The following is a 15495-nucleotide window of genomic DNA, read 5'->3' as shown; positions in this document are numbered from 1 at the left end:
CATACAGTATATGGGAAATGTGTTGCTTTAAATTCTGAAAACTATCCATATTTGTGATTTATTTTACAAAAGAACCCACATTGAATGTTCTGCCTGTTGTGTTTTTATTTGTTCCATGTAATTGTTTTTTTAAACGTACATTTATCCATGGAATAATGTATTGATAATTTGGTTTTATGTCTGGATAAGGCGAAGAGCAGGGGGAGAAGGGGGCTGCCAGCCCGGAAATTTATCCAATCTTGAAACAAGAATTTTCTATTCAAAGCTATCAAACGAGGGTCAAACATCCATGCCTTTGCAATGCATTAGTGAAGATGTATGGCTACGCATTAACTGGTCGGACCAGGCCTGGTGAAATCCTCAGCCTCAGGTTGAGTGGAGGAGAGGCGGAGATAAAAGCCGTCGTCGTCGTCAATTAGCCGGGAGTCAGTGGGAGCCTGCTCGCCAGAGGCGTTTAACTCCTTCTCCTTTAAACGTCCTTTTAAGATACAAAGTCCCTGCGGAGGGCCTGGCTTTACACTGTAATAAATTATTTAGCAATTTAAACGGTGAGATCCAGCAGATAACTGCATCACGCGTCATGATTTTCCACGCAGCAGTTTGAACGTCTCGCGTTAGAGTACAATACCACGCAGCTGCTAAAATGTGAGGAAATATTCACGAGTTTTTCGAAAAATGTAGTTTTTAAGCTGCAAGCTAATTATTCCAATGTTGCATTCTGAAAAGATCCTCTTATGGAGCCGAGGTGCTCCGGCGTGAGTAGAGAACATTTGTCAGTCTCTTGCCTATTCATTTCAACTTTACATCCGGCGCTAGACACGTTGATTTTTGGCTGGAGTCTGGTGGCGGTGGAAAGGCTAAACCGTGACCTTTGTGATGGTCATAAAGCAAACAGTAACATAATTAAACATCCATACCCAATACTTGATCTTTCCACACGTTTGAAGCTGCCCTCTATGCTATCCTACATGACATTCATGTTAAACCAACAGAAACAGGTGAGTTCATGTGGTTTTACTCCACTGTTTCCATCCTGTTAGATGATAATAGGTCATCCGGCAATTTGTATCATCCGGCATTAAAAACATAAATAAAAACACACCATAGATAACAAACAGGGAAACAGGAATACCTGGATGTGTTGTTCCTCGTCTCCAAACAGTCTCACAGACGCACAGCCAAACTTTTCCTCTGCGGATGGTTTTTATAAGAAATCCGGGGTTATGATCCATTCTGCCGCTTCCTTTCATCGAAATCTGTCAAACGAGATGTCACTGAGTGAGAAAAGTTGACACATTTTGTACTAGTTTGTGTTTGTCCCAGTAGGCTGCATCTCTGCTCTGAGTAAAAACCAGTTCTCCCAACAGCTGTCACTGCACCTTTGACTCTGGCCTTCTACACAGGCACAGAAAGGCAAAATGACGATTCATAAGACCCACGGTGTGCCTGTGTTTATAAATCTAAATCAATATTCAAATCTGTTTGAAGTGAGCGGGTGTGTCCGCTGTCTGTCTGTCTGTGTGTGTGTGTGTGTGTGTGTGTGTGTGTGTGTGTGTGTGTGTGTGTGTGTGTGTGTGTGTGTGTGTGTGTGTGTGTGTGTGTGTGTAGGTGTTCTTCAAAGCCTCTTAAGATGATACATTTACCAAGCCGTGACAAAAACCTTAGGCATATTATTCTGAAATGGGCACGCAGGTTCAAAATTCAAGTGACATAGTCCTCCTGCAAATAAAAAATCATGTGAATCCTGAACTTAATGGCTATAATAATATCACATTTTTTTAAACGATATATTAATTGTATTTTTAATATTGTTTCTGTTATTATTAACAGCCTACTACATGCTACAGTGTCACAAAACAAAACTTCCACAATTAAATGAATCAAATCTAAAATAAAACAGGCCTACCTTCATATTTATCTTCCCATCGTCTTCTTGCAGAACGCGTGCCAGGTGATATAAGTGTAAGTCTCCATTAGCTGTACCGGCCTATATTTGTCTCTCTCCCCCCCACCCCTCCTTCTTTCTTTTTTAATTTCTCCTCATCTCCGGGTGCATGCACACTGCCGCTCCCGGTGCCTTTAAATAGTCCTCGGCTGCTCGGTGTCTTTCGGTGGGAGCTCCCCAGTAAATATTCTGGGTGAATTTGGGTGCAGGCCCCGTATCAGGCTGGTGTGAGCAGACTGGCGGGCTCTGCGGATGGGAGGACACTTTTAAGAAAATAAGTCGCTCTAAATCCCCCTTGTTTGCGACGCGCTGGAATGTGAGAGGACAGTGCAGCCTTCACATGGAGAGCCCAGCTTCAGTCCAGGCGATTTCCCCCCACTGTCTTTTTGTCACGTTTATTTTTTACACAGTGTTTAACAGCATACAGAATTATAAAACAGTTATTTTTTTTATATAATTTGTTTTGTTCGGTGCCTCATCGAGTCCGCAGATTCATGTTAGGATGATTTGATTTTCCTCGATTGTCTGGAACTATTGAAATGTCAATCTGAAAAATAGAAATAACATTACTGGATGACTTTTATGCGCACTCGGTGAAAATGCACTAAGATATAGATATGCATAGGCCTGTACATTTAAATGAGAATAAGCACTAGGTATTCACTATTATTGTGTGTGCATACATTATGTTTTCAGAAAACTCTTTATTTGCGCATATATCACCCGCTACGTCTCCGTGGGACTTTCCTTAGTTTAATGCATCCACTGGGTAACAGCCACGTCGAATATAAAATGTCATAAAAAGATGGCTAAACTGACTTTTTTCTCGGTTTAAACTCCACTGCCCGACATCCGCCGGCACACCGTTGATTTCTTATCAATGTACCCTCTCTGCGGTGGGATGGGGTTGTTGTCAGTTGCCCTCTTGCTGCCATTGGCTGAGGACTGTGCGTCAAAAAGTAGCTGGAGACATTTGTTTCCCAGAAGAAGAAAAAAAAAGGGAGAAAAAAAAAAAATCCTCGTCCTCCCTACCGGTGGAAGAGACTTAGACAGAGACAGACCTCAGCTCAGTCCTGCGGCTCCCATTGGCTGGCAGTTTGTACAAAATCCAACTCGAACCACTTCACTCACAACACACCAACACATGCTAAAGGCGTACATGCAGCCTCCTCCATCACTCCGCTGCTGTCGCACCGCTTCTTAACCTGATGCACGCGCTCAACGTTTAACTTTTTATCCGCGCAGTTGCTCCACCACTGAAGAAGAAAACGAGTCTTTCTGATTTTGGTTGGGTTTGGGGTCTTTATGCGCCAGGACGCTGTTCATCTGCACTGAGCTTTATTATTTCTCTCGGAGGAAACCAAGTAGACAAAGAACTTTACTGTCATCGATACCAGGGTAAGTTTGACTTTAATTACTAGTAGCCTATTATAATTATTATAATTATTATTATTATTATTAAACTCGTCGATAATTGTATTGATGTTATTATTTCCATTAGTATTAGCCCATAGAAATAAGGAATATTGATAGAGTCAAAGAAATAAAAAGTATAAATCGAAAAGGTATCACACCAGTTATAAAACCACATGTAAAAAGCTTAATAAATATTTCCTTCTTCAAAAACGGATTGCAACGTTTCAACAGTAGTACTGGTCTTAAAATAAAAGCCACAAAGAAGCTCTGAGAAATGGCAGTGAGGAGGCTGCAGATGAAGGCTTCATCATGATAGTCTGCTTATGGAAACAAAGACAATTCACGGCTAAATTAAAGCTTTCCAGATGTTATATTTGTCTTTTATAATGACGGTGTGATTCATGGAGCTCGTGTTTTACAAATGTCCCACTCTCACTGACTGAAGCCAGTGCTGCTAGCGAGGACACCGTGTCCACATTCAGTGGAGGAAAGTTTCAACTTCAAACGAAGCCCTAATGCAGTTACTGCCCACTATGTCCTCGACATGAATTTCCTCAGGGAATAATGCGACAAAAATGGATAATTGGGAAGGCCTGAGACTGGAAGCTGCACTGAAAAGAAAGAATATTTGGGCCTAATATCAAATCAAATGTCTCGGAGACTTTTCTCTCTGCTGGCTGTCCTCTGCCTCCAGAGACAGATCATTTAGAGGACAATAAACCAACACCTCACATTTCATATGTTTCAATCGTGTTTTAAGGGTCTGGTGACAAGATTACATTTATATGTGCGTCTAAAATTAAAGTTTAGCTGGATTAAATAAACATTTATAAGATTTACACTCCTCCGTAATTCCATTTTTCTTTCTGTAAAGTGCTGATAATTACTAACTTCATACTAAAAGATAATATAAGTACAATTCACAGCATCATTTTAAGGAGCCTGGAGCACTGGGCTGTTGATACCAAACTGCAGCTCCGCTTAGATGCCACTTGGATTATCTCGTTAATTCATCAACAGAAACAACATTTATCATAATTAATTCTTGGACAGGGTGGTTATTATTGAGCGGGTGTGTGCAACTGGTAGACGGGTGTGTTTTAAGTGTGACAGATTGGGATGAGGGGGTTAAAACCGTTGGATATTGGAGGAAAAAATGCAACTAATCAAGACGCGCAGTGGGGATAACGGTGAGGGTCACTGAAGTTGAAGTGACAGCAATCCCATTTACCAATCAACATCTCAGAGCACATTTATTTCAGTTTGAACAACTCTTCACTATGGAAGCACGTTTCTTATTATACTAAATTGAATCTTCTCTGCACCAAATCATCTTTTTTTGTTGTTGTTTAGTTTTCACTCTAAAGTGCCTTGAAAATTCATCAATCTTTAAAAAAAAATGTACTAGACGCCATTTTTATTCAGGATTTCTTAACGACTAAGAAGATTATTTTAAAGGTTGGTCGTCTTAAATTGATTATGATTATTCATGTTGACTGTGCGTGTTTCATAAAAAAAAGAAAATCGATTCAGTTTCAGCCTTCAAATCCCACTGATTTCCAGTTTACATTTATAAACTAATCTTAACGTAAAATAGTTAACGTAACATTCCCATATTTATTTTGTTGTATTTCACACACCAAAGTCAATATTTAAAGTGTCAAGTGACTTGTTGCGATTATAGTGCCTGTGTACTGCTTTTTGTTTGCGGGAGGGGTGGGGGTTGTGGAGAGGACAGCTGGAGATGTGGTTGGTGCAAACGGGTAGAGCCCTGCGCTTTGGAGAGAGGGCCATGGAACCAGATCAAACATCTCTTCATCTTCATCACAGTCTTTTTCTCTTGTCGTTTCTGGAACAGGTGCCCGGTGTAACACGGACCACACGGCGAACAGAGGACACCAAGTACATATCGGGAGCTCCATCAATCTTTCAAAATTTTCTCCAACTTCAGCCCTCAGACAAACATTAGCATGATGTCGTATTTAAAGCAACCACCTTACACAGTCAATGGCCTCAGCTTAACTACTTCCGGAATGGACCTTTTGCATCCATCAGTGGGCTATCCAGGTGGGTTCAAACTTTAACGTAATAAAAAAAAAAAACTGTTATGGCTTGGGGCTACACACTTAATGGAGTGGGAATAATCAGCATCTATTTCAAAACTTCTAATAAGGACTTCTAAATTGTGGGAGATACAGACTAATAATATTTATTGCTAAAACAAAATCATTAAAATAAGTAGGTCATGTTACAAAACTTCCTGCGCCAAAGCACTCCACTTGAAGGGAACAGTCTCCTCGTGTGATTTTATTTTTAATAAATTTCAGTAAATATGCCTTTCAAATTATTTTCTGGAAAATTGCTGTGATTTTTGCGCAAACTGCATAATATTTTGGCAGATTAGACTTAACTACGTCGAGTGTTTGAATTTGCCACCGGCGTCTTGGTCACACAGGACTCGTGCGTAATTACGCAACAACAATAAACACTCTGTTATGAATCTGCATTTGATTACTTTTGATCATTTGACTTGCTTGTACGTTGTTTTTTCAAATTGACACATATGTAACATGTTTTATTTGATTTATATTTTTCTTTTAATTGCAGCAACGCCACGGAAGCAGAGGCGAGAGAGGACTACTTTTACGCGCGCACAGCTCGACGTTTTGGAGGCATTGTTCGCCAAAACTCGCTACCCGGACATATTCATGCGCGAAGAAGTGGCGCTGAAAATCAATCTACCTGAGTCCCGAGTACAGGTGAGTGAACCGGAAAATCTGCATATTTGGAAATTGAGTATATTTTAGTATTTTAGGTATAAAAAAAACTTGTCTGTGAGACAAGAAAGCAAAGTGACACTATAGGTCTAACACATTTTTAAAACATTCGAATTATTAAACAGCTATCGTACAGATCTAACAATTTCAATAAAATAATTATGTAGCATAGGATTTGTGAAAAAAAAATTCTATTTTACATCTGCACTGCAAAAAAACTCGCATTCTCGCCCTTGACTGACACTATTTTAAAGGCTTAGCATTTTGTCTTCCATAAATCAAGTGAAAAACTGCCAGTGGGGTGAGATAATTCCACTTAACGGTAGATTCAATTTTCGAGATTTTGAGCAATGAAATGAGGCCGATCAGTCCACTGGTACCAAAAATGTGCTTTGAGGAAAAAGTCTAAATAACAATGATTTGGACTGAAAACAAACGAATCCCTCGTTGTTCACATAGATTGATAAAAAGGAATTAACAGGTTGCGCTCTATGTGTTTAGGTTGTATTTACACTGTGATTAAGGGATCTCGACAATAACGTGTGCCATTATGCGACTCTTCCAGGTCTGGTTTAAGAACCGGCGGGCAAAATGTCGCCAGCAGCAGCAGCAGCAGCAGAACGGGGGCCAGAACAAGGTGCGACCTGCCAAAAAGAAAAGTTCCCCAACCAGAGAAGTGAGCTCAGAGAGCGGGGCCAGTGGTCAGTTCACGCCCCCCACCAGCACCACCACAGTCCCCGCCATCTCCACCACCACCGCACCAGTGTCCATCTGGAGCCCTGCGTCCATCTCTCCGCTCTCAGACCCCCTGTCTACCTCCTCCTCCTGCATGCAGAGGTCTTATCCCATGACCTACACCCAGGCCTCGGGCTACAGCCAGAGCTACGCCGGCTCGACGTCCTACTTCGGCGGCATGGACTGCGGCTCTTACCTCACTCCCATGCACCACCAGTTATCAGGCCCTGGCTCAACTCTCAGTCCGATGAGCACAAACGCGGTCACAAGCCATCTGAACCAGTCCCCGGCGTCCCTCTCCACCCAGGGCTACGCGACGTCCGGCCTGGGCTTCAACTCCACAGCGGACTGCTTGGATTATAAGGACCAAGCGGCGTCGTGGAAGCTGAACTTCAATGCCGATTGCTTGGATTACAAGGATCAAACTTCCTCGTGGAAATTCCAGGTCCTGTGAACAGAGCAATCAGCTGTCAAAAAGTGCACAAACAGTGACGATCACATCAGACACGGCGCTGCCATCCCTCAATAAAACACATCGGACTGGTTCAAATGTCAGTCGGGCTCGGCGAGGCAGGGCAGGGCTCTCAGGGGTCTCGGGTTTTTGGCATGATGGTCTTTGGTCCTCCTAAAGGAGAGGTTTAATTTATTTTAGCACTGGCAGTTTTCCCCCCCGTTCATTCACAGGTTGTAGCCCTTCATCCATGTCTGTCAGTGAGTGCCTCTATGCGTATAAGAACACCTGTTGAGGGCAACAAAGAGTGGACTCTGAAAGAAAACAGCCACGGAACTAATGTTTATCCAAGAACAGAACTCACGTGAATTCTCCAGGTGAAGTGCTCGGGCTGGACAGGCCTCCTTTAAAGCTTCCTACACGACTCTGCCGACCTGCTGGCAGAGACATGGGGATGGTGTGTGGACATGGATGCACTACTTTATTTAAGAAAAAAAGTGTTTATAAGGAATCAATATGTAGTTTCTAAGAGACAATCAGTGTGTGTCTTATATAAATGGTACATATGTGTTTGGTTTTTTGTTTTTTTTATCTGTGCTAGCCTTCTAAACTGTGATCTGTTGTATTGTATGCAATTTGTGAGCCCCCTCGCATCAGACTCTCTGCTGTGATTTTAATAGATTTCTAACTTTTTTGGAACAACGAAAGATGGTTGAATGGCCGGCATTACAAAAAAAGAGACAAGACTTTCCAAGCACATGGTAGTAATAATTAAGACTTAGCCATACTGGAAATGACTCTCGGCTGCTGAGAGCTCCACACTTGCTCCCCCCCATTGATCTCAACACACGGTGATTGTGGATCCTTTACTGGCTCCAAAGATGGTGTGACCTCACCGCTGAAAAGACATGAATAAAGGTCCTGTGAGCTTACTCTTTCATCAAGAAACAATCTGTGTGTGCGTGCATGTGTGTGGTGTCTGCGTGGACGCCGAGGAGAGAAAACCCAGAATGAGCGAAGTGACAGACACTCACTGGGAGCGAAACTAATAGTGGGTATTTTATATGGTTTATTTAAATTACAGTACAATAAAAAAAAAACGAAATAACACAACTTCTAATAATGGCTGTGATTTATATATAAAAAACGCCAAACTTCAAAAATCAGTCAATATTTGGGGGCAACTAAAAGGAAAAAAAATCCACTGATTTACTGAGAATACCTGAACCTGTTTTTAAAAGGTTAATTAGACCAATAATTACCGTCACTTACATCAGCAGGGCGACCACTCTTTCCCCATGCATCACTACTGTGATGTTATCAACACGCCTATATTAACACATCTCTAGTGTCTATTATATTGTATAGTTATATAGTGATTAAGGAACAAGGTCTCTTAACGAAAAAAATTCAAATTAGTCAATCGCTGAACTAAAAAAATGAATATAGGGTCATGGTTTATCCCCTGCTCGGGTGGCGTATTTTTCCATATCTTAGTTTCCGGCAGTTCAATTGAGATAGTCTTAACAAAGAGAGTGTGTGGTTTGAGAAAGCAGTGTTTAATCCCGGCCTCCAAGAGATGCTAATCCCAATATTTCACCGGCGGGGGTTTCTCTGGGGCGCAGGTTCAGCACCGGTCCCATTCAAAGCCCACAGCATGGGTTTACACGACCGATCCCCAAATGTGAGATCTAATATGGAACCTTAATATTTCACCTAACAAGGAAAAACGTACACACGTGGATATTTCAACATCACAAGAAACTGCGATGCATTCGCTTTAATTACATATTGTGTAGGCCTAAAATGCATCGGAAGGAGAAACACTGCAGAACAACAAAGTAGAAGAATTAACTGAATATCACTGCAGATATTCGTTTTGCTCATGATTTATTTGGCAGTTGGCAGTGTGTGATCATTTCTGTAAACAGGAAGCTGGGTCGTGACCAAAAAAAAAAAGTAATCTAAGGAATAAACCTGCAGAAACTCGGCACTAAAACCTCCAGTCACTGCTTAAAGCAACAGTGTGTGTTGTATTTCTGAACCTGAACTCAAGAAAGCCTCACAATAATATCCATGTAAAGTTCTTATTTGGGCTATCAAGTGTGTAGATGACTTTAAAATACTTTACACGGGATTATAACGTTCTCCCCGAAATGCTGCATGAGGGGAATGAGTTTCTTTGCACATTACTCGTCATGATAAATAAGTTATTTTTTAACTCCAGTGCAAAGAAGCTTCTTCAAATAAATCTGAGGAGTCAGAACGTTAAGGTTGTTGTTATTTTTTTTTTTTTAAAGACGGTTTGTTTGTATCGACTTTTTTTGGCTCCAACTCTCAAGTCCAACGTTGCTGACAGCTTCTGGACGACAGGGGGAAATAAAGTGAGAGCGGCTCTGGGATCTCTAATGAGTCGACATGGCTCTGCAGTGGGCTAATTGTTAGAAGTCCAACATTCAATTAGCATCCTTGACATTGCCAATAATCTCTCTTTCATTGGAGTCACCGCTAAAAGTGCACACTAATTAAAAAGCGTTGCCTGAAATAATCGAAGCGTTAAAGAGAAGAGCGACTTCGCTTCCACTCCTGCGTGGACAGAAAAATAGGTCTGTGTGTGTGTGTGTGTGTGTGTGTGTGTGTGTGTGTGTGTGTGTGTGTGTGTGTGTTAGGGTTGTACGTTTGAAAGACTTAATTCCACAATAGCCCGTATCTATAACTTATTCAAGGGTGAAACAGAAGTAGCTGTTACAGCCGAGTGCTGCTGGTGATGTTCTTTTAATTGATCACAAAGGCCGATTTTCGCGTTCTAATATTCAAACATCAGTTATTTCGCCACAATACAACGCCAAGTTTAGCAACACGCATACGCATTGTTATGGAGATAAAAACAATGCAACAATTGAACTTGGAAACAAAAGCCCGGGCTGACAGAAGCCTGAATATTCATGAGACGCGTCTCCTCTCAGTGTCAACAACTCATCCATCTAGACTGCTAGAGAAAAAGAGAAAAAAAAGAAAAAGTTTTCGGCTGCAGGGTCACTTTTAAATGTCAGCTGCAGAAAAACTCCTATCTGTAACGACTGATGCATCAGTGACTGAATCGAGGTAGAATCATGAAAAAGTTGGAGGACGAGAAGGAACAAATGTAGAAATGTAGCTCATATGTAAACAATTCCCCTCTCAATGATAGCTGGTGAGGAATATGGACCACATGCGTAAAGTTCGTCTTACTGCGGACAGCCAATGAAGGAGGCTCTTATGATGTGATGTAAAGATGTAACACAAAGAGTCACACACAACGTTACAATGCACCCACATGGCCCTAATCAATGCTCACTGACACATCCAGTATCAACTGAAACAATGGCTTCACCCCGCTTGTTACTGTAACCTTGGTGCCTCGTGTCTTCAAAGTGCACAAGTCAAGAGGAGGATTAGACATTCGGCCCCCACAATTCTTCATACATACAATGAGTTTTAATCAAGACCAAAGCAGCGCTGAGGAGCATATGGGACCAACAGACGCTGCAATAATCCCTCTTGGTTTTTGTCTAACAGCGGGCTGCACAGAGCCCCTTGTCCCCCGGTCTGGAGGCTGCCCGCTCGGTCCCGGACCAGAGTCCTCCGCAAACCATCGGCCTGTTCAAAGCTGGTGGTTTAGGCCGCAACGCACGCAGGGTAGGACGAGGGATTACTCACGAAGAATGTGGGTATGATCATCAGTTATGAAAATGACACGAGAGCAGGTTGAACGAGTATTTATAAAAATCAAAAGGAATTACCCGGACTATCAATAGTTAGGATATGGGGATTATGAGATATCCTCAAGGTTGGCCCTGCAGAAGTCTGTGTAGAGGTTTTTCCTGAAACCAAGTAAAACTAGGCTACGATACTTTCGCTGCTGTCGCTGGAACTTTAATTGAATATAAAGTGTAAGTTTTAGAGATGAATGTGCAGAAAAATAGTTTATTAATGAGAAAAAGAGAAAGAGAAAGAGAGCTAGAGAGATGTTGAAAACTGGCCGGCAATGTGGGACAGTTTGTTCAAATTGTATAAATGTATTTATGGCTCTAAAAAAAGAATCAGTCATTTAGATTCAAATTATCAAATTGCTTTTAGATTTTTACAACTTGTTGCATGATATATACAGTATATGCATGGGCATTTATTGCTAGACATTGTAATAAAAAAAATTAAAAAAATTAAAATGTGCCAACAATAAATAAAAACAGACAAAAACAAATATTTTTAAGCTAATCCAGCAGTATCCCCTTGAAAGTGCTTATCCAGGCTTAGTCGACATTTTTTGAAATTATTTAAGATTGTGACATCATCAATGAATCTGATAATCTTGTCAAAGATTAAATTAAAAAGGGTTTTGTATAGCCTGCATAATAACAGATTTAGATGTTTTAAAAAATGAAGTCTAAAGAGATTTAAAGTAAGCGCAGTAAAAAGCATGTTATTTTAATTTCTCAGACTGCTCACACAAATCCATGGATTTACAGAGATCCAAAACTGATAACGATACTAGCAGCTTGACTAGCTGGAGGTCTGATGAAGCAAAGGGCCACACATTCTTTCTACACTAGCAAGCATCGTGAAACCTATCAGAGAAATAAAAAAATACTCCAAATATTTCATAGGTTCTTTCATAACCTGCAGTGCTTTATTTAAGCTCATTCTCACACTGTCTCATAACTGTAGGGCCATTTTTTTCATCAGGGTCCTTTGCCCACATAAGTGTTCTTTCAAAAAAAAAACTGTCTCACCAAATATGCCTAAACATTTGGCTTATGATGTTCATAAGCCCCACAGGACACAGAGGGCTTATCAGTTCATTAGCCACTTGATGGCCTATTTCAAGTTATAGTAGGTGGGAGGAGGGCGATGGATGAGGATACACCATCCATTACTCTGTTAAGCTATTCAGGGGCGCATAAAAAAAAACCTTCAAACCCATAAGAAGATTACCAGATCTCAGCATATGTTAAAAAACACATTATTACTATGCTTGTGGGTCAAGTTAATACCTAGTTAGTTAAAGCTCACCTAGTTAGAATTAAAGAGGCTGCCTATTTAAAAGGACATTTTTGCTTTAAGCGTTAATGTTTTACTTTGACAATTAATGACAAATCAACTTTTTTGCAAATGTCAAGACAAAAATAACAGATACAGTTAGTAAATGTTTGTTCAATGACAACATTGCTCATGAGGACACTAAAAACATTAACATGCTGAAATGTAGTGTTAATGCATTTTGAGCTTGCGTGTCTTTCAAACATCTTGGATTAAATATTCCCTGACCATTAATACAAATCTCTTTATTAGACAAATGGAAATATCTTTATAGTGGATTACACTTCATCCTAATGGTGCTGTCCCTCACACAGCTGAGTGGTAACGAGTACAGTGCTGAAATATTACAAAGTATGCTCACCCTTAACTGATGACTTATGGTCATTAATAATGTTGAATTTTAAATTGAGCCACAATTCAGGACAGATCTCATGTTGGTTTCTGTCATACATGCATGTGAAATGTAAAGCCACGATATGAGAAAACACATCTGCCACGTGCAATCAGCGGTCAAAAGTGCACCGTTAAATTATTTCTCCTTGAGTTTACCTCTCAAAATATACAGTACATGTTGAAAGAGAAATCCTCAACAAAAGTCCAGCTTATGTTTAGTTTCTGAAATTTTCAACCAAATCCTGTGGCTTTGCTCAGTTCAGTTGCATACGTCACGTTAGTTGTTCCTGCTATTCCCCTCAACATTCAGCTGTAGAAAGGCCACACAATGTGTTTTTTCAAGCCGCTGTTTCAAAGTTCAAGAATGAACCTTCAAGTTCAAAATTGTTCTGCATGGTTTAGTCCATAAAATGTACATTATCAGGCTGTGTGGTCTAAGCCAAAGAACTGATGAACGTAACCCACTGTAATCCACTCAAAATCCCACGGTATCAGAGCAGAGTGAGGATTTTGGGCATCAAATGTGAGTCAGAAACAATACAGTATATAATAAACTTCATGAGTGGTACTTAACAACATTTACATAGGAAGCTTTCGATATCCTCTTCTGGCTTAATACTTACTTTTAACAAAAAATGGGGGAAATAGCAGGAACAGATGACATTTGACATTGCATGTAAGCCATGATCAAACTCCATTTAACGGCCTCAAACACACCTTTTGATCACAAATAGCTTACAAATTGAATGACCTCATGGTGAACGTAGCCAATTTCTCTCCATTCTGTCAGTATTCGCACCACAGGCTACATGGTATTTCAAAAGCAGCTACAGTGTATCTCAAAAGAGAAAAAGTATAATAAGTGCAATAATACAATTTACTCATGTTACATTAATGCCTGGCCCCTTACATTTAACAATGTTAATTAATTAATCCATAAAAGGCAAGCTTTCTCTTGCTGTAATTCATAATTACCAGCAACATAATACAATGTTTAAGGTTTATTTAGACATAAATACATGTGGTGGTTCCCCCTGTTTCTACTAAACCACATGGTAATGTTGCTACCTGTGAAAGACCCCCTTCTCTCCTCCTCACCAGGCCGCTGAGCCCACGAGACTCCTCATCATGACAATTAACACAGGGGCACGTGATGAGGCCTCACTGATCATCTACACCTTTCTAACAAACATTCTATCTCCTAATTCCCTGCAAAAAATATTCTCTTGTGAGACAGTGGACCTATAGGAGGAACTAAAATTAATTAGCTACATCCAAGCAATTAGAGCTTGTAGACCCCCCAGCCCCCCTAAATGGACAGTTAGTTAGGCTCCAGTGCAGAGACGGAGGAAAGGCAAATCAGTCCAAAGGCAGAATCTCTTCTTTGCTTATTTCAATATTGTACTGAGTGTTATACATCAATGAACTGTTTCAGGGTGTCATCGCACAGAAGCTAAGCCTTTTGAATTCACGGCCCGCAAGTGTATGCCTTCATTTAAAGTGCCTTGAACACATGAAAGCAGGTATCTCTATCGCACAAGTTCAAAACCTGACTGAGACACTTTCCTACCAGCAGCACAGAAACAATGCTAAACTCAAAAACCAAGCCGATTCAGCATGCATACTGACCTCTTTGAATATAGCACATTTGGTCACTTTTCCAGTGATATAAATACTGTACTCAAAACCCAGTTAGAATAAGCAGTCAGTTTGGACAGCTACAAAGTTAGAAAATAAAGGCAATACTGGCAGATATTTTGATTAGTAATAGCAGAAAAAGCACAGGTGTAATTAATCTGATTAATGAGGGCTGCAGGGTCCAGGTATTGTGTATGGAACTGAGCTTTCGTTAATTACACCTGTGATGACGAGCCACAACGTCTGCTGTAAAGGCTCTATTTTACATTTTGTGCTGCGAGCTCCTGTGTTTGTTGCCATACTCTGCGTCAGACTCAATAAATCTTTTTCAGAGCAGACATTTTGGCTCGTCGCAGAAGAAAAAGCCCAGGTATAATTGATAACATTAAAAATCGCGTGCATTCCATTTAGGTGAAATAGTAAGGTTCTGGTATTGAGCTTACTGGGACACTTGATGGAACCGAGCCATCGTTAAATTTGTTTAATTTGTGCATTTCCTATTCTATTATGCTTTTGATCCACATTCACTGTATGCTTCTGAGCACAACTGAAAGAGCAGATCTGCCCTGTTCTGTTTCAACTGGTTTATTACAGGTTGGAGGCAAAACAAAAAGTCTTTTTAAAATCACCTCACAGAAAAAAAGAGATCTTCTCACAAATGCCCAAGAACATCTGATGGTCTCTCTCTCACACACACACACACACATTAAAGAGATACAACTCAGCGAAGAAGGTGCACAAAACACAACGAGAGGCTTTTAAAAAAATCCTCACATTTGACCATTAAAATTAGATTCTGGGTTGAAAACAAAGCCAACTGCATGAACACGCAAACACAGCAACAGTTGCCTGTTGAAGAAATCTCTAGGGTGAGAGAGCCAACATGGCCGCAGAGACAAAAAGGGCTTCTCATAATGCAGGCGAAACATTTAATATTGCTTAAGAATTTCTTCAAAGTGAAATCTTCTAGGGATAGCCAAATCTCTTATACAGCTAATTTGACAGCTTCAAAATCACTCTTTCCTTCTCTGATCAATTTTACCTCTCTTAATCCCTCCCCC

General features: G+C 40.6%; 1 protein-coding gene and 1 long non-coding RNA gene across 2 annotated transcripts in view; one reads left to right on the top strand and one right to left on the bottom strand.

The window, feature by feature from the left end:
• Positions 1-2890, bottom strand: part of LOC117935974 — a 4481-nt gene extending 1591 nt beyond the window's left edge. The window contains exons 1-2 of the long non-coding RNA XR_004654858.1: positions 1907-2890; positions 1133-1256 (exon numbers count right to left, since the gene is read on the bottom strand). This is a non-coding gene — a long non-coding RNA (uncharacterized LOC117935974). The remainder of the gene's footprint in view (positions 1-1132; positions 1257-1906) is intronic.
• Positions 2891-3077: 187 nt separating this feature from the next.
• On the top strand, positions 3078-8256 carry otx2b (orthodenticle homeobox 2b). Its single transcript, XM_034858658.1, has 4 exons — positions 3078-3343; positions 5220-5428; positions 5969-6120; positions 6704-8256. Exons 2-4 carry the CDS (start codon positions 5332-5334, stop codon positions 7325-7327), a joined length of 873 nt encoding a protein of 290 aa, XP_034714549.1. The 5' UTR covers positions 3078-3343; positions 5220-5331; the 3' UTR covers positions 7328-8256.
• The last annotated feature ends 7239 nt before the right edge of the window (positions 8257-15495 follow it).

The sequence above is a fragment of the Etheostoma cragini genome, chromosome 20, assembly GCF_013103735.1.
Source record: "Etheostoma cragini isolate CJK2018 chromosome 20, CSU_Ecrag_1.0, whole genome shotgun sequence".
In the NCBI taxonomy this organism is placed as follows: domain Eukaryota; kingdom Metazoa; phylum Chordata; class Actinopteri; order Perciformes; family Percidae; genus Etheostoma; species Etheostoma cragini.
The sequence above is the reverse complement of the archived record's forward strand: the minus strand, read 5'-3'. Positions and strand labels throughout refer to the sequence as shown.